The sequence below is a fragment of the Bacillus rossius genome, chromosome 7 (assembly GCF_032445375.1).
Source record: "Bacillus rossius redtenbacheri isolate Brsri chromosome 7, Brsri_v3, whole genome shotgun sequence".
Taxonomy (NCBI): Eukaryota; Metazoa; Arthropoda; class Insecta; order Phasmatodea; family Bacillidae; genus Bacillus; species Bacillus rossius.
The window spans coordinates 3,386,322-3,414,197 of record NC_086335.1 but is presented as its reverse complement, the minus strand read 5'-3'; the positions used below and the strand labels follow the sequence as shown (position 1 = coordinate 3,414,197).

Below are 27,876 nucleotides of genomic sequence, written 5' to 3'. Positions count from 1 at the left end.
TCTTTATATGTATCGTTGTCCTAGTATAGGTACGTAATATAAGTGATTCTGGTTTTGGTATTATTCTGTTAGTGGAAGAGAATGTTTTGTGTTAATGTTGGCACCTTGGCAGTTGTTTTTTTTTTTTTTTTTTTTTTTTTTTTTTTTTTTTTTTTTGAGTGACTTCCGTTGTTGTTGTGTAGGCTGGTGACACACTTCATTTATAATAAAATGTAGACTGTGAAGTCAATCCAATAAAACCATATATATAGTAACAAGTGAACGCATATTACTGTGTTAACTCTAATACACTACCCATTGTGCATTCAGTGCATCTCAAGGAAACACATGAAAATCTTAAGTTCTGCTAAAATGTGTGAACTATGAAAAACAATTTTGAACAATTAGCTGCATTTTAAAAGTTGTTGGTATGCTACTTGGCCTACAATCTGGCTGCACAAAAATGCCATTTTTTATTTTGAGAATGGGACAGTAGAGCCAAAGACAAATACCTGAGCCTTGTGCCCTTCTTGCCACACACCGAGCAACCCACCATCTCTGAAACATTCCTCTTGAAACAAAATGTTTATAGTTAATAATCAATTCTCTAAGTCTAACCAAGCGGAAGTCAATACATTGGGTATGACTGGTATGAGCAATAAAGAACCATTTCCAATTACCATCCTTAAGTGAATGAAAAAGAAATAAATCAGTGGAAGTAAAAAAAATATATCTTCTATGTTTTTGTCCATATCATATGGGTTATTTGAACACTGGGGTTTACTAGTACGTACCAAATATAAAACAAAAATGTTTTAAATCAGTCCTGGGCCTGGTATCTTGAATGTTTAGTGTGATTCACCATCTCTGTAGGTAGCAGCACTAGAGAATGCTTGAGGAGCCAAATTATGTTCCCGCCATTTCTGCCATATGCTAGTTGAGGTTATGTTGTTTTGTTTGTGAACAGAAATTGTTCACCTTCACTGATTTGTAGTCTGCAGTTACACGGTAAGTAAAGATATATTTGCATGTTATATACAGTCCTTAAGAAAATAACAATTGGTTTAGCTGGATAGAGAACCAGTCAACACAGCAGCAAGTATGGTATTGTGAGCTGATAAGCCCAGCCTGTAAGTGGGTCCAGGTAATCCCTAGCTACATATTCTAGTTATACATTTGCAAATTTCACAGTAAGAAGAAATATTAGTTTTGTCAATTTACCTTCACTATCTGTGTGCATTATGTTTGCAAAAAAAAAATGCCCCAAATTACAAGAGGTCTCATGGGAGCAGAAGGTATGCAGGTTTTAAAGCTGACAGATTAGAAGAATGTTTAGATGCTGCTAGGTCAGGAGAAATGTCTCACAGAGACACATCAGCCCACTATCAAATAAGTAAGTCTACTATAAAAATAAGATTGAAAAATAAAATCTTGAAAAAGCCTGGACATCCAATTGTTTTTACTAGTGAAGAATAGCTGGCCTTTGCTAGTCATTTATACAAAAGATGCGATTAGGATTTCCTGTAGATAAACTCGACTTTTGGTTTGTTGTAAAGTCTCACCTTGCTATGTGTGGAAACACCATAATATGTTTCCAAAACAATCTCCCCAGACATGACTGGGTCAAATTATTTTTGAAGAAGCATACTCAGTTAACAATACTATTTAAAATAACATCAAAATAGCTGGTACCGAATGATGAAAATGTAATCATCGAATACATGATAACCTCAGATGTTCCACCATGTAATATTGATAATTATGATGAGACCAGTATGTCTGATCCTGGAAGGAGCAAGATAATATGCCGCCAAGGTTGTAAATACCCTGAGAGGATCAACAGTTTGAGGACGTAGCTGCTTACCCGAGGCTGTTTGTAGTGGGCGCCACCACGTGGACCCGGCCGAGACTCCCGGTCAGGGCGTTACGTGGCCCGTGTGAGGCGAGATATTGGTCCTCTGATTAATCGAGCTAATTTCTTAAGCTCTGGCCCGCTCTAGGCATCGGGCACGCCTACACGGATACCACGTGGCCACACGTCTGGTCTCGGCCGAAGATGAAGAGGAACTGGGCGAGCAGCAGGCAGCTTCCCGCCGGGACAAAACCGTTATTCTGTTCTGTGATCCTGCGCCAAGGGTTAATATTAGGGAAGAGAGATAAAAAACACAATTTATACTAGCCCTCATCTGGGCTCAGAACCTTAAACATCCGCTACTTTATACTTAAATAATAATTGTTCTTGGTTTCTGGGTGATGTTGCACTGCCGCTAAGCGCCCTCTTGCGGTAGTCCGTGGCGCGCAATTTGAACACGCACGTCTACGTACGTCGGCGGCACAGTTGCCGGGAAGGAGGGGAACTGGACAGTGGAGTCGGACCAGGCTTACGAGGCGAAGCCCCGGCTGACGTCAAATTCCTCAAAGTCTAACATGACATGTTTTGTTGCAATTCTGCAGTCATCTCTCACACCATACATCATATATAAAGCTGAGCATCTTTAGACAAAATGGGCAGAATAGACCAGTGGGTGCAAGATACTACCAAAGTAGGCATGATTGGATTGACCTTGCAATTTTTGAGGAATGGTTTACTACCCACCTTTAGCCTGTTCTTAAGGGCACAAAGATTGTGATTGAAGATAATGTGTCATTACATCTTAGCTTTAACATCGTTAAACTGTGTGAAGAGCATAACACGATTTGTCTGCCTGCCACCTAATTCCTCACATTTCACTCGAGCCCTCAATGCAGCTTATTTAAGGCCCCTTAAAGCTAAGTGGAGGGATGTTTTGTGCAAATGGAAACAGTCTGTTGCAGGAAAGAGAGGTGTATCTCTATCAAAAGAGCAATTCCCTATGCTTTTAAGAATTGTCTTCATATGACATGGAGCCTAACTTGGCGAACAATTTAAAAGCGGGTTTTAACAAACATTTCCCCCACGTGTAAAGATGAAATTTTATCTCGTTCACCCAATCAAGCCAGATCACTAAACCTAAATCTTGTTGGGGACGCTTTCTCGGCTCGTCTTGATCAGAAGAGACGTGAGTTTGTAAAGCCTCAGGCTAGAAAAACGAATATTTAAGTTGCACTAGGTAAAAGCATCTGTGCTAGTGATATTATTCTACCTGAAACATCAGAAGTTTCCACTTCTTGTGAAAATGGAAAACAACAAAGAAATAGAGGAACCTCAATTGGGAAGCAGAAAGCTCCCAAGAAAATACCTTATGAAACATTTTGATCACTCTTCAAGTGAGGATGATAATACTTACAGCATTCAGGATTCTAGAGAAAGTGATTATTTTTTGGAGGATTCTAATATAATAATGAAATGTGTATTCCGAACAATGTGCCTTCTTAAACTCATACAAAACCTACAGCCTCTGGTTTATCTCTAAATCCTGTGGTGGATAAAGAAAAGGAAGAAGATGCAGACACGTTACAACTATCTTTACGGGAAGGGAATTTCGTTCTTGTCTCGTGGAATAACATGTTATTTCCAGAAGTGGTACAAGTGTGAACGATAAAGGTGCCATTGTTCACTCACGACACCCGCTCAAGAGGCTTGGAAATGACTGGGAAAAAAGGACATTTTTTTATTACAAGTGGTGTGATATGAAGAAAAAATGAATCCTCCTACACTAATAAAAAGAGGTTTGTTTTCAATTTCAGTGTAAAATAACAGTACCTATTACGTCACGTTAAATAAATATGTTTATAACTAAAATGTCTCGGAAGTGTTTTATTTCCAGATCCAACATTCTATTTGAGTCCATTGCCTGTTTACATTGCTCAAAACATTCAAAATGAAGCTTGGGTCTAAATAATCCCAACAGGCAGCTACTTGGACCCTAATTTAAATAGTTTAATAAATATTTAAATAATTAAATTTTCAGTTCCGAAAATTCCAAATTACATAAAAGTAGAAAAAAATTACATAAAAGTTGTAAAAACAAGGTAATCAGCAAAATTAATGTTTTTAAACATAGGTTGATAAAGAATGTACAAAATTACTCAGTTTTGGGGTCCAAGTAACCCCAAACTACGGTACTCTTACTTATCATTTTTTTGGAATCCTAGCCCCTAAAGGAAATAAAAATTAATTTATGCACAGTATTACGTATCTATTAATTTACTCAAGTGGGAGATAATAAATGGGCAAAATAAACATATAAATTATTTTTTTAATAATTTTATGAATTCACACAAGCATAGTTTCATAATACCACCAAAATTTATGCCAGCAAAGCTATGGCTGATAAGCTATACATGATTATAAAATGTATTAAAAAAAAAAAAGTTTATTACATTGCATTTATAACATGAATGAAAAATATTTTGTACAAAATGTATACATATGTACAGGATTTAGATTTACAAACAGTAGACAGAATAACACTCTTTTGTTACCACAGAAAATAATACAACATAAAAACAAACTACACATTTATATTTACAGTATAGTTACAAAATTCATTAAGGATCAGATATATCCGCATGTATTTATGTACATTTTTATTTCAGAACAATTGTAATATTCATGACTTGTATAGTTATTTTTCAACTGAGTGAGACCTCCAGGAATTCACTTATCCACTTCTGGTCCCAGGGTACTCCACAGTGACTTGAGGAATGTGTTGCCGTTTATAAGTTTGGTCGTGGCGATCACAAACTCCACATTAGCTGTGGAAACAAACCATCAAATGGAAATATTACCTCAAGTAGATACATACCACATTTATTTAAGATTTATGCCTACCTAAGCTTATAGCATTGGATGGTAGGCACAAAAACACTAATACAGACAAAGACAACACAATACTGCACATAAAGACAAAAAAACTTACTAAACAAAAATTAACAAAGGAAAAAAATAATAAAAGTTATATATATGTATATATATATATGTGTATATATATATATATATATATATATATATATATATATATATATATATATATATATATATATATATATACATACATATATACATATACACACACACACACAAAAATACAACAAAAATTATATATGGACATGGAAAACATTGTGATATTTAACTACTACTAAACAACTTAGAAAATACAACATATATTTATATGACACTCAACAAATTTGTAAATTAAATTTGGGATAATATTTACCAAATATTTACATGTTACCTAATAAAGGAAAGTATGTTTTGTACTTATTGAAATCTGTAATGATTCTGTGTAAAATGTAATTTGTTTTGTTTAGTGTACCTGTAAATACATATTAATACATAGTTTCTGACTATTGAAAGTAGGTACTCTAATTTCAGTATTATCTTTGAATATATATACTGTATAGAAGTCGCCAGCCCAGGTTAACCTTTCTAATACGGTTTTGAGGTAGTTGGTTAATTCACCGCTGCAATCGCCACCATCGCTAGGGCATCGACTTGTGGTGGTCCCTAGCGGTCAAGTTTCGAACTCTTCAAACACCCCTTCCCCCTCCCGTTGAACGACGTTGAGCTGCAGTGAATGATGGATGAGGGGTGCGGGGAATGACAGCGGGCGACAGAGCTGCGCTCCAACGTGTAAATAACAATTAAGACGATACAGGGCGTTACGGCAGCGCACTGCAGCGGTGAAGTTCCCAAGCTGCTCATCATACGCTTTTGAAAAACGTAGAGTAAATCCTATCCACTCGCGACTTCTATACAGTATATATATTCAAAGGTATTATCAAGAAGATAATTACAGTTTATAGCTTTTCTGTAGCAGCTATGTACAAATTTTATATATATATATATATATATATATATATATATATATATATATATATATATATATATATCGAAGTAGGGAGTGTAAATCTACATTATAATCAAAATTACTACATATTTAGGTATACACTTTTGATCAGTATGAATTATAATTTATCTAACTTGTCACTAATTGTTTTATTAATGTTGTTCCAAATACAGTGCCATATTAAAGTTTAGATCTCACCAAAACTATATAAAGACTAGGTATGTACCTAATCCATATTAGATGCATTAAAAGTAATAAATTTAATCAGAGTTATCATTGTATTAGCATTTGATGTGTTTCAATACGATTATGAAAAAATAGCTTTGAATCAAGCAAGATACTTAAGTCTTAGACAGAATTGGATTTTACAATAGAATGATTACCTAGTTTATATTCAAAATGTATGTGATGATATTTTGAGAAAGTTTAAGAGTGGTTTTCCCGTAGTTAAAATCAACATAATTGAGATTACACCCCTCAGCAACAGAAGAAATGTCACATTGAAGCAAGTGAAAGTCATGTAATGAAGTTATTTTTCTATGTATTTTTAGGTCATCAGCAAATAGAAGGTCAACAGAATAATTTAATGCTTGAGTTATATCATCAATAAAAATGTTGAAAATAAGGTGGGATTTGTGAGTGTGGGAAATATTGCTTATTGTGTGAAATCCAACCACTTACCATGTTGTATCTCATAATAGTCACACATTTTATGTGAGAATCAAGTCTGAAAAAGTAGGGGTGTGACTTTTATGCAAGAAAAGCCTTTTTGTTGATGTTAATTTTTTCATAGCAACAAAACTGTCGCATGGAAATAATGTTTGATTAAAAAGGGGAGTGTACAAAATCACGCCAAACAATTAAAATGATTAAGTCATTCAACAAAAAAATATTTATATCAACTTAATTAATATTGAAAACGGTGACTCACACACTTGAGGCAGAACTAACGCAGCGTAACCATAGCTATCATCATCGGCAGGGCTATGGAACGCAGCGTTGAATGCAATCAGTGAGCTAACAGCTATACAGCTCCGAGGGTACGAGGGCACACGGACTCCTCGTTAGGGAGGAGGGCCCTGGAGGGGCCCTGGAGGGGACCCTACCTCTCACCCTCTCACCCTCTCACCCTCTCACCAGTCGCCAAGGCGAGTCTCGACCGAGTCATCATGCGCTCAACTGAGGGGTTTACCTTTGGTTTCAATACTGTTTACACATCCAAGAGCTCTCAATGACCTAGTTTGATGAAGGATGATTGCAAGGTGTAACAAACTTGCAGAATTTATATATTTTCCAGCAACTATTAATTCAAAAGTTAGGTTGATTGTATTTGTCTTGTGATTAATTTTGTAGTGAAAAACACTTTGTAATCTCAGAGCCATATTCAGCCAGTTGTGTTTAGCATCGAATAAGACCATTTGAGGTTACTTGTAGTTTTTTTTTACTTTTATAGTAATTTAACCGTTTTTAATTTTCTGTTTGATAATAATTGTTTCACTATCATGATGAGAATTCATGATATCACTTTCTGTTAACTATTACATTTCTTTGTTTATAGTTTGGGTTTGTAGGGTATTCACAATAATTGTGTGCTGCTGTACGTCTTCAAAAATATATGAGTGATCATTTATTTGACTTTGTAAAAATTCCAATAAACCTTTTGTATGTTTCTCACAACACTACAGCAACAATTGTCTTGCTTACAGGTGACACAGTCACGATATAAAATTTAATCAGTATTTAAAATACTTGTTAAAGTAAATGCGAGGAACTCACAGTCTTCCTGCTGGGACAGGAACCTGAGGGCAGACACCTCCGAGAACGTGCAGCCACCGATGAAGAACACAAGCACCACCTTGGGAACATCAGTCTGCGACGACTGGCTGGCCACAGAGTCTCCTGGAACCACACACGGTGCAACAGCGATGAAGAACACCAGCACCACCTTGGGAACATCAGTCTGCGACGACTGGCTGGCCACAGAGTCTCCTGGAACCGCACACGGTGCAACAGCGATGAAGAACAACAGCACCACCTTGGGAACATCAGTCTGCGACGACTGGCTGCCCACGGAGTCTCCTGGAACCACACACGGTGCAACAGCGATGAAGAACACCAGCACCACCTTGGGAACATCAGTCTACGACGACTGGCTGGCCACAGAGTCTCCTGGAACCACACACGGTGCAACAGCGATGAAGAACAACAGCACCACCTTGGGAACATCAGTCTGCGACAACTGGCTGCCCACGGAGTCTCCTGGAACCACACACGGTGCAACAGCGATGAAGAACACCAGCACAACCTTGGGAACATCAGTCTGCGACGACTGGCTGGCCACAGAGTCTCCTGGAACCACACACAGTGCAACAGCGATGAAGAACAACAGCACCACCTTGGGAACATCAGTCTGCGACGACTGGCTGGCCACAGAGTCTCCTGGAACCACACACGGTGCAACAGCGATGAAGAACAACAGCACCACCTTGGGAACATCAGTCTGCGACGACTGGCTGGCCACAGAGTCTCCTGGAACCACACACGGTGCAACAGCGATGAAGAACTCCAGCACCACCTTGGGAACATCAGTCTGTGACGACTGGCTGCCCACACAGTCTCCTGGAACCACACACGGTGCAACAGCGATGAAGAACACCAGCACCACCTTGGGAACATCAGTCTGCGACGACTGGCTGGCCACAGAGTCTCCTGGAACCACACACGGTGCAACAGCGATGAAGAACACCAGCACCACCTTGGGAACATCAGTCTGCGACGACTGGCTGGCCACGGAGTCCCCTGGAACCACACACGGTGCAACAGCGATGAAGAACACCAGCACCACCTTGGGAACATCAGTCTGTGACGACTGGCTGCCCACACAGTCTCCTGGAACCACACACGGTGCAACAGCGATGAAGAACACCAGCACCACCTTGGGAACATCAGTCTGCGACGACTGGCTGCCCACGGAGTCTCCTGGAACCACACACGGTGCAACAGCGATGAAGAACACCAGCACCACCTTGGGAACAACAGTCTGCGACGACTGGCTGCCCATGGAGTCTCCTGGAACCACACACGGTGCAACAGCGATGACACATGTAGCAATCAAACAAAACACTACTAGCGGTAAGTTCGAGAAGTTCAATTAAACTACATATTTAGAGAAAAAAATGTTCTGGATTTTAGTTTTATTGGAAATAATCATTAAATTAATAAATGAATTATTAATTGACAAACAAATAAATGGAGGTTTATTTTCTTGGTGTAACACAAGAAAAACCATTAGTTAATGCATGACATCTTCGGTTATACACCCGCCCCTCGAAGTAGTGCTCTAATTTGTTCCAGAATACAGATCGCTAATCAAAACCGCGCTATTAAAAAGATTTTTCATAAGAGAGCATGATATTCAAAATTATTTGTTTTCCAATCAGTTAAGTATACCTGCTGACTACCATTTCAATCAACACTGCTCCCACTAACATTAATTAAAAGTAGAAATATATGCCTAAATACATTTGAAGTACATTTAAATAAAATTTAAATAACATTGAGACTATAACAACCGAAAATTAAATTTTAAAAAATCCACAAACCACGTATTTTAAATAATACAACTTGGGCATAGCATTCCTAAGTAGGTGCTAACACCATTTCTTAGTACAAAATAATATAAATTATATAGGATATATATTTCAGTTCTAATGTGAATTTTAAATTGCATAAACTTAACATTTTCTATCATTACACAAGATTATCTAACCTGTTAACCTAATTCCCGACTGTTTACTAAAGGTGTGTTTGCTATGATTTGCCACTAATGCATTGGCCACTAGCATATCCTAGTAGGCACAAAGTAAACTAACTAGCCCTGATAGCTTCTGGATTTTCTCTCCAGAGCTGCTGTTGACATACAGAATGGTGTAAAATAAACATTGCTGAACACACAGGCATCAGTGGAGATAAATATGCAATCAAGGAAGCAAATATTTACTAAGGAAAGGACAAAATATTTTTGATCCGTCACATTATTAATTCGTTTAGTGTACTTAATGCTACACAAGTGCTATTGCCATTGTGCATGAACAGAAGTAAAAATTCAAGTAAAATAACACAGCACCGCTTAGAAATTGTGACCGTGCTACTTCAAATCATACCATGATTTATTAGCGTCATTACTTCAAAACCGCGCTAATCGAACAACATTACTTAGAGGGGCAGGTATATATTAATTAGTAAAACAATTTTTCATTTGTCTGCAGTAGGAATCATCTTGGTTTGTGGTACAATTTGTCTATTTCACCACTACTCGCAAACAGTTTTATTATGATGGAAAACATGCAAAATTCTGGTATTTCATTAAAAAAAAAAGTTTAGGATTTAACTTAGGTTTATTAAAGTATATTAGTGTCAAGAGGGACCTAAACAACTCTCTTTGTCCCAAAAAACGTGTTAAATATGACAAAAAATTTGTGGTTTTCAAACAAAGCGAGCTTTGTGATTTGCTTGATATCAAAAGGCGAAAGCATATTGACACGCATTTGGTTTTGCCTAGATTGTTGAGACGGTATGATACCATTTTACCTGGAGAAGGGCTGTCCCTGCGTATGGATCGCACCTATGATTTTGTGCACAATATTCTAACATTTTCACCGAAGGGTCCTCTCTAATAAGGATTGCACCAAATATCTGTCTTCAGTAAAGTTTCATTATCGCATAATCTTCGCACGCGCATAATCGTCGCACATATATTTTAGGGAGTCAAATTTTGGATTAAAAAAAACTCTCGCATAAACAACTTATGATGTTTCTGGTGCCGCTATTAGAATCAGAGCGCTTTGTGTAGGTATATTTTCCGGATAAAAATATGTATTTTAAAGTATAAATCTAATATTTATTCGGAGATTACCTCTTACTTATTTAATTAACGGAAATACAAAGTTGTCTCATGTGTAAATTTTCTTTTAAAGACGTTTTTAAAAATTATAAGATAACCTTTATCTGTTTGTCTGCATCGCCGCGGTGTACCGCTTATAAAAATGTAGCCAGCGCTAGTTGGCTTCATTCATGATTGGTTATGTTGCTTCCTGTATTGAAGGCGCACACATAATCAAATATTGATATCTCGCCGATTGCATTGAAGCAGTGCGGGCACTGCTTAGCGTTCCTTCCCCTACTTTCCCCTTCCTCTTCCTCTTCCAGGGTGTCTACAGAAGTGACAAAATCAATTTTAGTGACTTTTTAGTGACCTTTTCAGTGACTTTAACTGACCTAAATGGAAACATTTTTTTTTTCGGATTTTTTTTTACTTTGTACTATTGACTAAACTAATTGACACTTTTACAAAAAAAATTACATATTAGGCTTAAAATTTATGCCTAAAAACTACCAATGACCACCAAAATTTAAAAGGACATGTTATCCTAATGCAGAGCTGCCTACCTCAAATCACATCCATCAGTAATTACAATTATATGAAAAAAGTACGCGTAAATCATGTACGATAAATTTTTCTTGAGGCATTATGACACACTCACAAGATAAAACAAGGACATTAATATATTTTATATTATCTTATATAGGCCTATGTATATGAATATAATGCAAATTAATGAATTGAAAAAAAAAAAAAACTTTTTGAACAATACAAACTGAATATGTAAGAAATGTCAATTTTACTGGAAATTTTAAATCTTCAATTCAAAGTATTCAAAGTATTCAAAGTTAAACTTTAGAAAAACTGTCTTTTTATTTGCTTCTTTTATCCTAATTGGATAAGAACTGTCATGTAAACAAACAACAGAAGATAAATACAAGGACTTGTAAACAATAACCTGCGTTCGTTACTTTCGTTTCTTCAGATGTAGCGAAAAAAGGACGATATAGATTTATTGCTTATCATGGCTATAAAATTACCCGCATGTTTCTTTGATTCAATATGCCGTCTACAGTCATCCCTTCCACCATGTACAATCGTAACGTCACACGTGCATACATTACAAAACACATGGCGTTCCAAACATTTGAAGACAACAAGCATGGCCATTCTTTTGAATATTTAAGTCGAAAGTTCTAAAGAATTGCATGTTTTTTCCCCCCAGATACACATTGTTCTGTCACACGATTAATTTCTACAACCGGCACTGAAGAACACAACACTATCGAAAAACATAAAACATTTTCACGTCTGTAGACATGACAAAAACACTATGATGAAAAAAATGGCAACACAGGTTAGCCAAAGTACCGTAAAATAATTATCGTAATGTAAGTAGCCTTCAAACGAAAAGTCTGAGAATATGTACTACATAGTTGTATCGTACAACGGACGTAATACCATCCCATTTTTATTTCAAAACACGAGAATTAATCCACTTATTTGGACAGTACATGCGCACACTTACTAGTTCCGTTATTTGCACAGCCAAGCGATGTATTCAAACTGCGTTCACGAAACACGCACAGCAGAAACTGAATTTTCTCCGTTACCATGCAGCACAAAGCCTTGTTTCCATAAGAAATCAGCGATGTTCCGTAATTCCGTAATTCAGTGTTAAATCCGTAATAATTACGGAAAATCCGTAATGGTTGGCAGCTCTGCGTAATGCCGTAATGAGAGATTGTGTATTTACTATTCTTACATGGACGCGGAGGCGGAAAGCATCGTTATCGTAACAAGTTGTACGTACTAGTATACTGTAACATCTATGGTTTGAAAACCTCTGAATCCTCGTACAAATACGAGACTTTTCATACGTCAGGCAATGCTAGACTCGTACGGCCTGTGTCCTAAAAAACGAAACATTAAAACGAACATAGCACGACAATCAGCTTGACATAGCATTGAATTTCCCCACTGCGTTTCATGGTATCTTATTTCAGCACTTTGTTCTTCTATAGCAGGCCAAACCATACTAAAGAAAGAAAAATACGGCTGTGCCCAGTGTCGGACTGGCCATATAGTCGAGGTGGCATTTGCCAGCCGGGCCCCAGCCCGCGCGGGCCCCCACGGGCCTGGCTTGCGGGGCTTGAGGCAACCTTAGGATAGGCTGGGTCCCAGCCTTTGCGACCTGAATGTAAAACTAGATCAGATAGTTTGTTCATACAATTAGAGAGAAATGAAATAGAAAAATTCGAAAATTTGTCTAACCTGAGCAAGCCACCCTCTGAAACTAGTTTTGAATTTTTTTTCTTCTGAACGGCAATAACTTTTTGATCGAATCAACTTATTTAGACGTGTATCATTATAGCGTAATGCATTACAGTTTACATTGTTTCATAGATATTAAAAAAACTAAATTTAATTTTCAAATGTTCTTAAAAAACTCGATAGATTCGGTACTGCAACATTTATAAATAACAATTAACGAACATAACGTATTTATTCACTTTCATCTCATATTTCTGATGAAACGGAACGCATTACGCACGTAAAGAATCTTGTGGTTGGGGAATCCCCGACGCGCGCTCTTGGCTCCTGGCATCATATTCCATTGTTTTGTCGGTTTGTATTATGTTATCGCCGATAGCAAGTTCATAATATTCCGTTTTTTTTCGAATTTATTGATATTTTTTTATGTTTTGAAGTGTGATGCGTGTAGTTTGTTTTAACTCTTCTTATATTATGTTAAACACTTAATACATAAAAAAAAAAAACTGAATTGTCCATTACAATGGAAAAGGTAAGTTGCATATTATTTTAATTGCCTTCTGAAAAAAAGTTTTTCTGGAGCCTTTGTACATATCTAATATTATATATGTATTACTGACTCAAATTGATATACTTAATGGTTCAGTGGCATACAAACACAAATCTGGTTCCAAGAAACGGAAAAACAAAAGAAAGATCTAATTGCAAACAGCGGCTTCGAATCCAAAGCTATCCAGGCTTTCCTTCACGTCTACATCTCAAGAGCTTGAAGTACTTCAAAATCGGAGCGAAACGTAACCAGGTTAATAGATTTAATTTAATACAGTTGTTTTCTTTTCTAATTTAACAAATCTTTACATAATTGCTAGTTTTATCTGTAGTTTCACTTTTTAATTCCTTTTTTATATTCTAAAATCTGTCAAAATTACCTGTTTTAAGCCAAAGTTACGTCTTTTTATATATTTTTTCAGTTGTATGAATTTTAAGCTACAGATAGGTACGGAATATTTTAGAGAATGCTCAATTTTTAGAAATCTTAATGTATTATATACAAAAGTCCTGGCTGATTAACTCAATGCTCAGCCCAAAACCTCGGACCTAGATAGCTGAACCTTTGTAATGAGGCTCCCTTTACTTGTATTATTGTAGAGGAAAAAAGACGGATTTTTATTAAATTTCCGAAACCATGCAACCAATTTCAATTAATTTTTGTGAATGTGTATAGCCATCAAATATGTATATAAAATATTTTATTTTTATAGGACCCTCATCATCATCATCATCATCATCATCATCAATATTTGAGTCAGACGAAAAATTGGATTCAGTTTCGCATGCAAGTACTTCAGAAAGGAACATGGCAGCGGCGGCTGTACCGATACTAATCACGCAGGACACAGCATCATAAGAAACAAATTAATGCATTTCTAATCTTAAAGACACAATTACTTCAATTTCTAGCGATACCGGAGATAGTGACAATATCGATAGCGTTGTGCTAAAGCCACTAACATTTACAGACGATGATTACACTGAAATTCAAAAACTTTCTGAATTTGCTCCGCGAAGAAAAAATGCTACGACTGCTGAGAAATTACGTTTCTTATCTGTTCACCCTATCCAACCTTCCGGTGATAAAAACAGTTTGCCTTTTGATGGAAATCGGGTTTACTACCGAAATTTACTAACAGGAACTTTAATTCGACGAGACTCTGTCTCCTATTCTCTTGAATTAAATAAGCTATTTTGTAGTGCCTGCATGTGTTTTGCGTCTGACGGACGACATAACAAAAAAAAAGGAGGAGGTCGAAGTCTATTTATTGATGGTGTTACTCCGTCCAAAAATATATTTACGAGCAATTCGTCAAACACGAGGAAAGCCACAGTCATCAGTTAGCCGTGGCCGCTTTGCTTACAGCAAAAAAAAAAAGGGGGGGGGGGGGGGAATGTGGAACAATATCTCATGCGAAAGAATATGCAAGAGATTTACAATAGGCGACTAGTCCTGAAAAGAATAATTGATGTAATGCTATTTATATCTAAACAAGGCATTGCTTATCGTGGAAAAAGTCAGGCCTTGTACTCATTAACGGATATCGCTGACGACAACCAGAAACAGAATCACGGAAACTTTTTTAATTTAGTTGTCCTGTTGTCGAAGTATGAACCAGTTCTTAAGGCCCACATATCCGAGGCAATTACTGAAAGTAAAAAAAAAGAAAAGACTCAGGAAAAGGTAAGGATCGAGGTAAGCGGGAAGAATGGGATCCCACAAGAACGGATGCTCAGAATGGTCCCTGTCCGGAAATCAACAGGAGAAGATTACCGAGTTCTTGTAAGCAATGAAGTAGCCCGGTTAGGCTTAGATTTGCAAGATCTTATTAGCGTGTCATTTGATGGCGCGGGAAATATGGCAGGCAGGTATAATGGTCTTCAAGCGTAACTGAAGGAAGAAGTGCCAAAATTAATTTTCACACATTGTTATACACATGTTTCAAACTTAGTGCTAGGAGGCGCGACGTCAAGCTGTACTGAAGCAAAGAATTTGTTTCGGCTCTTGGAGTCTACCAGTGAATCATTTAAGCGAACATCTCTATGGGTGGACACAATTTTAGAATTAACAGCTGGACAAGACAAATGGAGACGATTACAGAATATTGGAAAAACGAGACGGTGGGCTAAAGACAAAGCCTTGACCACTATTATGGAAAAAAAACTCGATACGTCACGTTAATAAAAACTTTAAGTGCCATATCTTCGAGCACGGAGTTCGAGCCAAAGGTTTCTTTCCAAGCAAAGGCATTGATGGATTCCTTTTTGAAATTTGAAACTATCCTGACAGCCTTCACATTCAAGAAAATGTTAGACCTATCAACCCCAGTAAGCCAATATCTCCAAACCCCTACATTTGATTATCTTAAAGCTTGGGGATACATCACATGTTTAGATATGATTTACGAAGATAATTAGATACTTTTGATGTGTTTTCAAAGCAACAAGTTTATTTGCATCCGATGTTCAAGACTTGATGCACACCAAAAACATTGATCTCGACATACAAACCACGTTGCCGTTACGAAGAATGTCTAAGAAACCGAAGAAACATGATGAGTTATGCCAAGATGAAGCAACATTATTGGCTGCAGACCCAAAGAGATTCTATTCTATTTCTGTCTAAAAAGTCATTATTAATACAGCTTTAGTTAAAATAAACGAAAAATTCATCTGCAACGAAGATTTAATGAAAGGTGCCGCTTGTTTGGATCCAAAAAAACTTCAATCAAATCAACAAAAATGGGTTTCCTAATGACGCACTAAAGTCTCTCACATCAATTGCAAATGTCAATCGAGAGTTGCTGTCAAAAGAACCGAAATCTTTAACAAATAATTTTAATGAATTGTCTAAAACTCTCTGGGATGAGCACATTTCACCTAGGCAACATAAGCAAGACTTAGATTCACAAAGTGAAGAAGAAGACGACGAAGATGTCTTAGACTTAGACCAAACAGCAAAGGACGCCATGTGTTGTTTTTCCAGATGTGATTTGGACGTCTGTCAAAGTTGCATACCATGTGCATGTAAACTTTTATCACAGTATAACATGCATATCAGCACGTACACCACCTTAAATGTTGCATATTGTGTAATTCTCACAATTTCATTCATGCAAATGACTTGTGAGGGACGATTTTCAGCGTTGAAGCGCATTAAAACGAGACTTCGCTCTCTACTGGGGCAGGAACTGTTCGATTCGTTGATTATATTAAACACAGAATCGGATCTAATCAAGGATGACGAGAACAGCAGCTTTTACGATCGAGTCATTAACAGCTTAGCTGAAAGTTCTCCTCTTTTTTAAAAAAAAAATGTTGATTGGCTAGCTTTATATATTATTTGTTATACTTATTATTTTATTTTATTTTTGATTGAGATATCCAACAGCTAATATTTAATATACATGTTTGAATTGTGGTATACATAATACAAAAGCCCATAATATGACTTCATTGCCAAAGTAACCAAGCACTCAATGGTTGCAATTTGTATAAGTGTAATTTAAAAACAAAAACAATATTTAAAGGCATGTAGTAGGTAATGTACATGTGCATTAAATAATAGGAAAATAAAATAACCTACAGCCCATTAATGTTAGAGGAGAGACTATATAATTAATATCAGTCTCTTGTGTCAAACAATTTACAAAGAACGCCTTTCTTAAATGTGTGTTTAATATAATGAATATTGGAATATCTATCAGGTTACTATACTTTGACCTTGAACTGAGCTCGAGTTATATGAAACTCGCCTATTAAGAAAGGTCCTTTTATACTGGTAGTGGGTAACCTGATGTGCTATTGTCCGTACCTAATAATTTATTACATCGTTGTTAATTTAATTTTATATTTTGTGTATCTCAGTATTTTCCGATAGTATCCCATCTACCATCGTCTAGTCTCGGGCCCCGGGCTTGTGGGCAGCCGCCCGCGCCCCTCCGGCCCAGCCCGACCCTGGCTGTGCCAATTACACAGCCACTTAGTGTCCAATAAATACACGTGAAAATACGTCAATAGAAAAAATTTTCGTGGGCTTGTATCGAATTCCGTGACTTTTTAGTGAGTTTGTAACCTCGCATCAAAATTCGTTATTTTTTCGTTACTTTCGGGACTTTCGTGACTTGTAGACACCCTGCAACTTCCCCTTCCTACCCCCCCCCCCCTCTTCCTCCCTTCCCCGCCGCGCCACCAGCGCATTCTGCCGTGTATTGTTCCCGGCCTATATAACCTCGGCACCCGGGCTATTTGCCGCAGTCTTCCGGTCGTTTGACACGAGGACCGTCACTTGGGGCTGGCGTCGCGTTGGTATGTACTCGGCTGTGAAACTTAACGTCTGTAATTTTCAGTAATTAGTATGATTTCTTGTTCTTGCTTGCGCGTCGTGGCTGCACTTTCATTGATTCATTTTTGCCATGTTTAGTAATCAGGGTGTCTACTGAGTTACAAAAATAAAAATTAGTGACTTTTTCTTGACTTTTTCATGACAATTTCCACTGAAGTGTGACCATGAAACTTGTCAACATAGTATAATTTTTAAATGTTATAAAATTAAGTGTAGCCTATACCTTACATCAAAAATAAAATGAAAAAATGTACGTTTACTTTTCTTTATCAAAATATACAGGCCTAAGTGCTGGAAAAAAAGACATAAGTTAAGCCTACAAATGAAGGTTAGTTTGAAACTTAATTGAATAAAATTAATTATATCTGCTTTCCCGCATGCCAATTTTTCGTCGCACTTTAAGCGCTAAAACACGTTAACATTTTGTTGGCAAACATTTTCAGCACATTATATCATTAAAAAAAATTACAATTCCATTCCGTAGCACTTTAACCTCTTCGACAAGGATTTCAGTTGGAAAATAAAATAGGGCGGTAATTTAGGGATTTTGTTGTTTTGTAATTTGTAAACATAGTCGTTAACAAAACGAAAACACGAAAATACATCACACATTTTGTGCACAAATTTTTGGCTTTCTTTTATCCTAGCCAAATATAAATTTACGTTTTGTACACACAAGCAAGCAGTAAACAAACAAACTCAACGCTAATAGTTTGATTATGAACGCTCGCGCTCGCCATTTAGCCAACAACTTATCGATATGGACGCGGGTCGCGCGCATTGACGCCTTGACAGCTGCAATCGATTAAGTGCGATCGTTGTGCGATCTGTAGAGTAAGAATGAAATTGACTATGCCGTGACCGTCACGGAACGAATACGATCCTTTATTTAAGCGTGTAAGGTACGAGAATTGAATAAATTACGTTTTCACAGCATTTGAATGGACTTATTTTTTTAAATAAAGAAGAGCAACTCGCTATTATTAAAATTTTCTCTACATTCTATGTGAAAATTATGACGTTGCACGTAGGAGAGTAGAAGCTGTAAGCAACATTTTGAATGGGAATTTAAAGTAAACGTCTTATGGCGAAAATGGCGGGACTGGCCTAGTTAAACACGGGAAAATGTATTGTCTGGGAACATCTTAAGGGCTCGGTTCAAGGTCACGGTTGTGGTTCTGTCCTGCTGGAGAGCACTAGTAGTCACGATCAGTTGAACACTCGTTATCACAGACATATATTCTTCCCGGGCGCCGCTGTCATCCGGGTAGAAGCGGGGGGAACACGATAATTACAACGCGGTGTTGCCAAGCGTTATCTGACACGTGACGCTCGCACCAAGGGCTATGGGCTACCGAAGACAGGCGGTTCCGCGGTCGCTCTGCTAGCTATCCGAGGGCAGCTAGGCAGTGCCTTCTGCTTCCGAATGGGCCCCAATTGGCGGCGTGTGCTATTTGCTTGCTGGTTTAACCATGGATATATTGAATAGCAGTCCGTGGACCATTTGGCCGGCTGGTGGGAAAGGCAGTCTGGTACGATTAAGGAAAAGTTAAATAGAATATTACCTACAAAATTATATTCAAATAAAAAAAACACAGAACTAAGGGCAAAATCCTAATATAGTGATTCAAGAATTAAAACAGAATTATATTTTTGTGTATTCTCAGTTTAAAGTTATTTCCATAAAGGACATACATATATATTTCTTTCAATGGTTTTGATTTTGGCAAACAATATTTTAATAAGTTAACGTAACTTTTTTTAGTTTCCTGATATCATCATCCAATCGGTTTTAAGTACAATAAATATTTGATACATTCAGCAAAATACGTACCGTTTGTTTGTTTCAAATGTTACTATATTTATATAAATTTGAAATTGTACCGTATTAAACTAACACTGGATTGAAAAGCATATGCTGTGTGACAAACAGAAATTATTCAGTGCAATATATACTAATCCAGGCTAATACTTTTTTACCAATAATTTTTTTTTATATATTTTAGGCCTATTGAATCGCGTAGTCTGGGACAATATGTTACAAAACGCAAGCAGAATTAATAATAAATAAACAACATTTTAGCATTTTTTCTACAGTTTATTTTCATCTCGTGGTTCCGGGTTATAAATGTCCAGAACATTTAATGCAATACTTTACTTGACCCAATATTTTTCACCCAATATATATGTAGCCCGCGATTGCCTTGAGATCCTTACAATCTGGAGCCTCGGCTTATAAATTATATTGGACACAAAAATATTTCCTTCATTGCTGCGATGAACCTCCCCGTTTTTCACAGTCATTCGAAAGGAAACTTGATTTTTGACTACTGTAAACGTAAACACTACTTTATATTAACATAATTCCATGTAAACAATTAAGTATTTATAGAAATAATTTAGGCATTAAATAAATAACGCCCAAACGCACCTCCTGTACTTTTAACCTCCGGAAAATCACGAATTCTACTCATTGAAAACAGAGATTTTACCACTCGCATCGGAACTACACATGTAGGTTTTATTTAATTCCAATAAATGATTGATATAAACTTAACCACGCAATGTTATGATTTATTTTCATTACCTACTTTAATTTTCTTACTAAATGAATATGACTGAATTAAGCACAAATAATCAAAAACCGAAATGTCACGTTCATCCGACCTTTTCTTATCCAACATTTCGTATTATCCGACATCTCAAAAATAAAAACTATTCTATCGGAAACATAAACAACAATTTGTGTCATAATAATTTTTGTTGATCCCGACTCTAGGTACTGCAACTTATTATTCAGCCAGATATTTTTGTTATTTTTTGGTTGTAAAAATGTTTATTAGGTTTGAAATGTTTAAAACATTAGCAAATTTTTACTTTTATAATGTTTTTATTAGCAATTCCCTATTAATCCGAAATTTTAACTATCCGACTTTCTGCTGACCCGTTTATGTCGGATAAGCGAGACACTACTGTATAACACCGGGACGGCCTCCACTGGGTGATTGAGGGGTCCCAGTGTGATGTGGGCGCCAGCAGTGCTGCTCCAGGGGCTGAGGTGAGCTGAGCGAGCAGGGGGCCGAGGTGGTGGACATGCCTCAGCCTCTGTGCATAGCCGGAGCTCTAGCGGCTTTTCCGATTGCGTATCCACGCCCGTGGGGGCCCGGGGCGGCAGGGCCTTATGGCTAAGAGCGCCGGGTCAACAAAGAAAAGGGGGGAAACCCCTGAAAGGTCTATGTATGACCACACCAAAGATGTATAATGATTTTGTTATAGGTATTCGATGAAACTCAAGCAATATTTAGTTTCCCAGGTAAACTTGTAGAGTTACAATGTAGATCGTAAAAAAATAAATATTTCTCCATGGTGCGATTTTGGTTTGTGATTATTTGAAGTATCAAAATTGATTTGTCTACTATTTTTATCAAATATGATGTATTAATTACACTTAGCTTTATGCTAAGTAAAAAATTGGCATTCCAAACATATAAACTCTCGTCAGTGTTGTAATGTTACACAAATTTAGGTAAGTAAATATAAAGATTTATCGTGATAAATATTTCAATTTTTCAAACATCATACATTTCACTGATTACAAAACCTAAATTCAATCACAGAATTTGATTTAGTCTCATATTACAATAAATCCAGTTACAGCTTCCTTAAAAAAAGCAGAACGAAAAATTGGTTGTCTGTAAAGTCGGTTTACGAACGATAGTTTAACGTGACAACGTCATAACAAAACATTGATGAAATTATTGATCCAGAAGAAAAGTAAATATCACATTCGGCCTGAGACTGAGACGTAATAGGTTTTTGCAACCAAACCATTTAGGCATTAAAAATTCTTTGAGGAAGAATGTTTTTTTATTTTTCTGTCTTTTGTATGATAAAATCTACCTCTGCATACATTTATGAATAAAATTGAATCATTTTTATTGATTTATCACTATTTTGTATGGAGACAAAGGAGTGAAATGAAAAGTACAATTTAATTAATAAATTTACTTTAATTTGCATTCATTAATTCAAATATATTTATTACTTTTGAAATGTTGCGTGCGCCGTATTTATTTTTACAAGTACAAAAAAAATTCGCAGCTGCCGAGTTTCAACCGACTTCCTTTGGATTGGAAGTTAGCCTTGCTGACCGCACGGTTACGAGGCCATACTTCATAACGATAGTTTCAGTTGTTATATACGTATTTATAAAAATTTTGTTCACGGTAGGGGAATAATATTATTTCGTTTTTATAACACGATTTTATAACAAATACGCATCCCAAACACACCAAACTTATTTATAATGTGTTACAATATTTAAAACATTGTGCAAAAGATCCCGGGTGTAATTTGAATTATTATGTGTAACTGTAAAACACCATTTTTTGATTCAAAACGTATTTGAATATTCAACATTACTTTTAAATAACCGTACCGATTGTGCTGAAAATCGGTGGACGATCGTTAAATTACATAATATTAATAATTCAAACTACGAAAATATGATTGAAAAGTTGAATCGATGGTTGTTCCAATCGAGTGGAAGAGAGATGCCCTGCATGCGTACAATGAGCATGAAGAGAGATGCTACGCATGCGTACAATGAGCAAACAGGACACATCCGTAGTGGGACACTTTTTCGTGCGTGCAGCCGGCGTTCATCGATTTATTAGACGTTGTAACGTCAAAATAGAATAATTGTGGTAATAGTTTTAGGTTGTTTTCTAGGAATTGTAAGAGGCCTGAATCGGTCTGCACTTCAGAGTCAAGATAAAACTTCTACCTGTGTCGCTGTAGTTACTTCGGGATCAGGAGGCTGGAAGTGGGGTCAGTATAAGAAATACGGGAAAATTCGTGAACACAATGCACAGTGATACAAATAAGGCCACAACTGTGATTAATTAATTGCACAAGTACTGCAGTCTTCCTTACTTTACTCTCTAGTTTTGAGTTCATTTCAAAATCGTACTATATGGTAGCAACTCAATTAATAAACGTTACCCACTAATTTTGTGAAGCTACGCAGTAAATAATCAATATCCATGTTTAACTTGAGTAAGTCCCATAAAGAATACATTATTATCAGTTAAAAGTAATAGGAAATAAATATTCTAAAGACCATGACGAATTAATTTTTTAAACTGAATGGTTCCTGCAGTGCACTGTCTTGTGTGCTTTTCTTGTAGATTTAATAAATATGGTATTACATATGAGGGTCTGAATATCCTGTTTCCTTGTAAATTTATCCATGAAGAACTCTCAATTTGGCTGTTTTCAACAATGAGGTTTGGTAAATGCTCATTAAAATCTTCACAAACAGCCGAACTGTAAAATAAAAATAAGAATAAAATGTGCTTAACAATAATAAAATAAGAAATTAGTACAAATACATATTTTAACTTAATGTTAAATACATTACTATTGTTAAGAAAGCATGCTTATTACACAGTTATGATTTGGCATTTGATTCGGAAATATTGTTTTCAGACAAAGACGTGTAATGATGCAAAATGGTCATATGTTAATGAAATGTATCGCTACAAAACCTCGATATTGTATAATCCTATCATCTTATTAAACGTTTTTAGGGCTTAAAAAAACAAACTTTTTTTAAAATGATTATTAGTTCTGATTTTACTTAAAGACTTTATTATTAATGAATGCTCAGGATAACATGCTATATTTTGTTCTTATGTTGAGAATGACAATGGAGAATATTCTGTATGAAAACTAAAATTATTCATAAAATGTTTGTTCACATCGTAATTATCACTGGAGACAAGAATGATTCATTTAAGTGCATTTAAAGTAAATCTTGATTTCCGCATCGTAATAATGTAAGATGTAAACTAGCCCTATTATGTTAAAATTTTCCGTAGCAGGTTTCCTTTAAAAAACTTACTGAGATGTACATCTAAATAGCCTTAGTTAAATATTTATAATTGTTTAATTATTTCATGTATTAAAAATAGCAAGACGAATAGTGGAACGATAATAATGCTGTGGCTATCAGTCCTCGCGTATCTTTATAATATTACTTTTCTGTCGAGGTTTTCCCACTACTATGCCGAAACACACAAGACCTTAAAAATCACAGTGAAAACCTACAGATATAACGAACATTTCTGTACTTCTTAAAAATAAAAGTAACTATTTTGTAGTTTTTTTTTTCCTGTGTATAAAAAAATAATTAAGAAGTTGTGGTTCCCAGATAAAAATGAAATAGCTTCACACAAATTCCTAATTCACACTTTTTTCCAGCTTTATTTAATTCTATTTTAGCTTTTTAGCTAATTTCCTCAACTCTTTCAGCTCTAATATGTATTGCAGTTGTATTTTGTATGCGCTGGCTTGAATATATGTTCTTTATTCGGGTAAATAGTTATTTGCACTGATCTGACCTGAAGAATAAAATTTAGAATACATGTAGATTTTAAATGCTCAGGCACATTATAAAATGTTCATAAACTAATTCTATCAGTTAAATAGTTCGTTCATGTTTATCTTTTTCAAATACATGGTGAACAGCGTGTGCTGTGGATGTAATAAACAACATTTATTATTTTATTTAACAGTCTGAAATAAAAGATGGAAATATTCAGTTTACCTATCTATTTACAATATTAAATGAGTTGTTCTATTTAACTTGCTTTACATGTCATTTAAATGTTCAGTATTTTGAATATATATTCATAAATTAAGAGGTAAAAAAATCGCTGCTACATAACTGTCCAAGCAATGTCACAACGACTCATCCATCTAGTTGCTCACTCAATGGTCCTCAGAAAAGCACTGTTCACCGTAGCTTAAATTGCTAACAGCTCGGCTGTAAGCAGACTATTAACAAGATAACGACTGGACATTGAGTCAGAAGTTCTTTGATGTGGTAATGCACAACATCGCGAAAATTCGCCCGCTAAGAAGTTTGGCACAAATTATACTGAAGATTATGGGAGAAAATAAACGTAATTGCAGTTACTAAGTGACCACTTTACTACATTAACCTAAATGTAATTTATATATATATATATTCCAGCCTCATGAACCATCTAAATTAACTTACAATTAACTTTGTTTAACATAGGCCTAATCAATGGCTACCATATCAAAATTATTTTCAAGGGCCTGTCGAATTACTACAATTTCGTAAATATAGTTTGTAAAGAAAAATTATTTTTTCCTGTTGTTCGAATCAAATACAACCATGTTATAAAAAGAGCAACATAATAACATTGTGCGTATTATAATTGTAGTCATTGGCATGTTTATAGTATTACATTCTCTTCTAAGTAAGAAATTGTTTAACTGATAACAATGTATTAATATCCTACTTAGTAATATTCATTTTAAAACATCCAATATTTCAACTACATTAATTTCAGCACCAACTAGTTTTAAAAACTTTGATACCTTATTTTATTTTACAAGTTCCCGTGTGCCGGCGGGTTTGTTAGGGCTCGGCGTATCAACTACCTAATCTTAGGAACACTAATGCCTAAATTTATTGGCCAATAAATGCAAGACAATGGCCGCGAAAGCCGGCGGAATCTTTATTACTAATGCCTAAAATTTATTTCAAAATCTCTGATCCAGATTTAGACGTCCATAGGTTTTTTGATAGTTTAAATAGTTTCATCGCATTTTTATGCAGTAATTAAGCTTAGATAGTTACTTGTGAAATTGTTGCTTTTCAACGCTCGCTCTTTACGTCTGCCAGTCCGGGGCGGATGGACAAATAAATTATATAAAAAAATTATACAATTTTAACTAAATTCATGGCACACCTGAAATTCTGATCCAAATTCCTTCCAAAGGTAAATAGCGACTTCAGCTACGGTCACCTGAAATAATACTGGGGAATATCGCATATAGTGGTCATTTCATGTTGCACATTTAAACTGTATTGCTTGCAATCTTTTAAAAAGGCTTGCTGAATTTATAGGCAGGCAAAATAATAAAACTTTAAAATGTGTATTATTTTTCTTGTAAGGCTGCATGTACCATACACAACCTATAAGGCCAATAAAAACATTTTACGAATGAAATATATATTCATTTCCCGCTGGAAACCTTTAGCCCTAAGCCGGTTGTTCACTGCAGAATTATATACTGTACTGACTGTGTTCATTTCAAAAGCATACTCTAGCCGTAAAACCCATAAAAATCATATGGACGAGTGGCCGCTATGCGCGTTATAAGTGATGTATCAATATATGTAAGTGATAGGGGAATAATAATGTCTACGAATGTGTGGATTGTGTGCAAGTATGCAAGTGAGCAAGTAGACAAATGCGCAAGTATTCAATTAAGCGAGTGTGCTATAATGCAAAAATTTCATTGAGCACCTCACTCCTGAGCCCCGTTCCCCTATCCTCCTTCGAGTACGACACTGCTGATAGTTACCCTGTAGGCATTACGCTTTTGTTATGCTGATTACAACATCGCCTCATATTACTTTACCAGCTGTAAAAATGTTACAAATAAATTTTCTTAAAATAATTGTTGCATCATATAAATATATACCATTTACTTTGACGTTTAGATGCTAGAAGAAGCTTCATTCGATTTTTCATGGACTTTCTACTGTGAGATAAAGGTCGCGAGATCTTGTAACACTTACGCCAATTTCTTCCCATGGCTGTAGCGTAGCAACTGGAGAATTGAACCGAGGAACAAAATCACTTGAAGTGCGGGTTTACTGTCGCGTGACAGCTGATGGTAAGGGGTGGATGAGGGGGAGATAGGCGAAGTGGCAACTACGCCGTTCCTTCTCTCATTCCACGCGGCCTTATCTCTTGTCCGCCGCCGGCGGGGCACGTCATATTACCAGCGTGCATTGCAGCCTATACATCAGGCACTTCCACAATATTCATTTAAAAAATTTAGTGTTGCTTGTATATTTAACTAGATACATTGCCAAAGCCAAGGACTTTTCGTGAGATTGAGATATGACCAACGTTGTTACGAGATGATTAAGGGGGTAGAACATACTGACTGATAATTGTGACAAAATTAAAACTTAATTTTACAAAAATATCAAACTTAAAAACTTAAATTAAATTAAAATTGTTTTCGTAGAAACCTGTATGCTTATAATATCTACAATTTGGTGTTTGTTTTAGTTTTCTATTACAATAACTGACGGAATCGCGTGCATTTAAGTTTAACCTGTAAATCCCTATCCCGCCATTCGGCTAGCATGGGAGTGAACCGAGCCCTTAAGCGATGATTTTCCTGAAAATGCAAGCTGCCAAAAGCACAAAAAATATGGTATATACAAGATCAGTGCACAAGAAATACACATTATCCTTGTAATTAATTTTTTCGTGACTTTTACCAAAATATACTTAAAAATGGTGACTTTTTCGGGACTTTCGTGACCTTTTACAACATTCGTGACTTTTTCGTGACTTTCGTGACATAGTAGACACCCTGGTAATGTTTGTAATCTCTTTTGGACCCTTCAGGTCAGTGCTTAATTGAATTCTTTGCCTTAGTTTCTCTTGCTCACGCCGAGTACTACCGGTAGCTTATGTAACAGTGTTTTTCTGCGGTTGTATATGGGCATGCCATGATGGCTTTGGACACTTCTTGTCAAGCCCCGTCGTAACGGTAATCGTAATTGTATGTAATTGTAAACTCTATCTTTCTTTCTTGTTGTTGCCTAGCGGCCCATATAATTGTGCTACGTTAAACGCGTCGTCAGCTTGCCCCATTTATCGCACCATTTTTTTAACTTGTTTTGTATGTATGATTCCCGCGGGATGTTTCGCTCAGAACCCATAAATGTTATGTGCATTGTATGCTACATTTGTTAATAAATTACACTGCTTGTTAATTGGTATATGGACTTTGCTTTTTTGTAGCACAGCGAATTTCTGCCGTCGGTCGTACTGGAACGACCTTTTGTTGTTTATGTTGTTTTCAGTTGTAGATGCGGCTACAACTTCTGCGCAACTCTGCTTCGGCAGTGGTTTTGCTGTGTTTTTGATTTTTTCTTTCATGACCATGAGCGGCTCGGGAGTCAGCTGGATCTACCGGCTTCACCGCGACGAGCTGATACGGTATCT

At 36.2% G+C, this 27,876-nt stretch overlaps 1 protein-coding gene across 4 annotated transcripts in view; it reads right to left on the bottom strand.

Moving 5' to 3' along the window:
- Window positions 1–4,140: 4,140 nt before the first annotated feature.
- Window positions 4,141–27,876, bottom strand: part of LOC134533645 (vacuolar protein sorting-associated protein 33A) — a 175,549-nt gene continuing 151,813 nt past the window's right edge. The window contains exons 11-12 of one of the 4 annotated variants that reach the window (XM_063371175.1): window positions 7,527–7,649; window positions 4,141–4,656 (exon numbers count right to left, since the gene is read on the bottom strand). In XM_063371175.1, the coding sequence (XP_063227245.1) occupies window positions 4,559–4,656; window positions 7,527–7,649 (221 nt within the window). In that variant the 3' untranslated portion in view covers window positions 4,141–4,558. Of the gene's footprint in view, window positions 4,657–7,526; window positions 7,650–7,679; window positions 8,460–27,876 lie in introns of those variants that run through there. The other 3 variants (XM_063371173.1, XM_063371174.1, XM_063371172.1) reach the window with 3 other exon arrangements.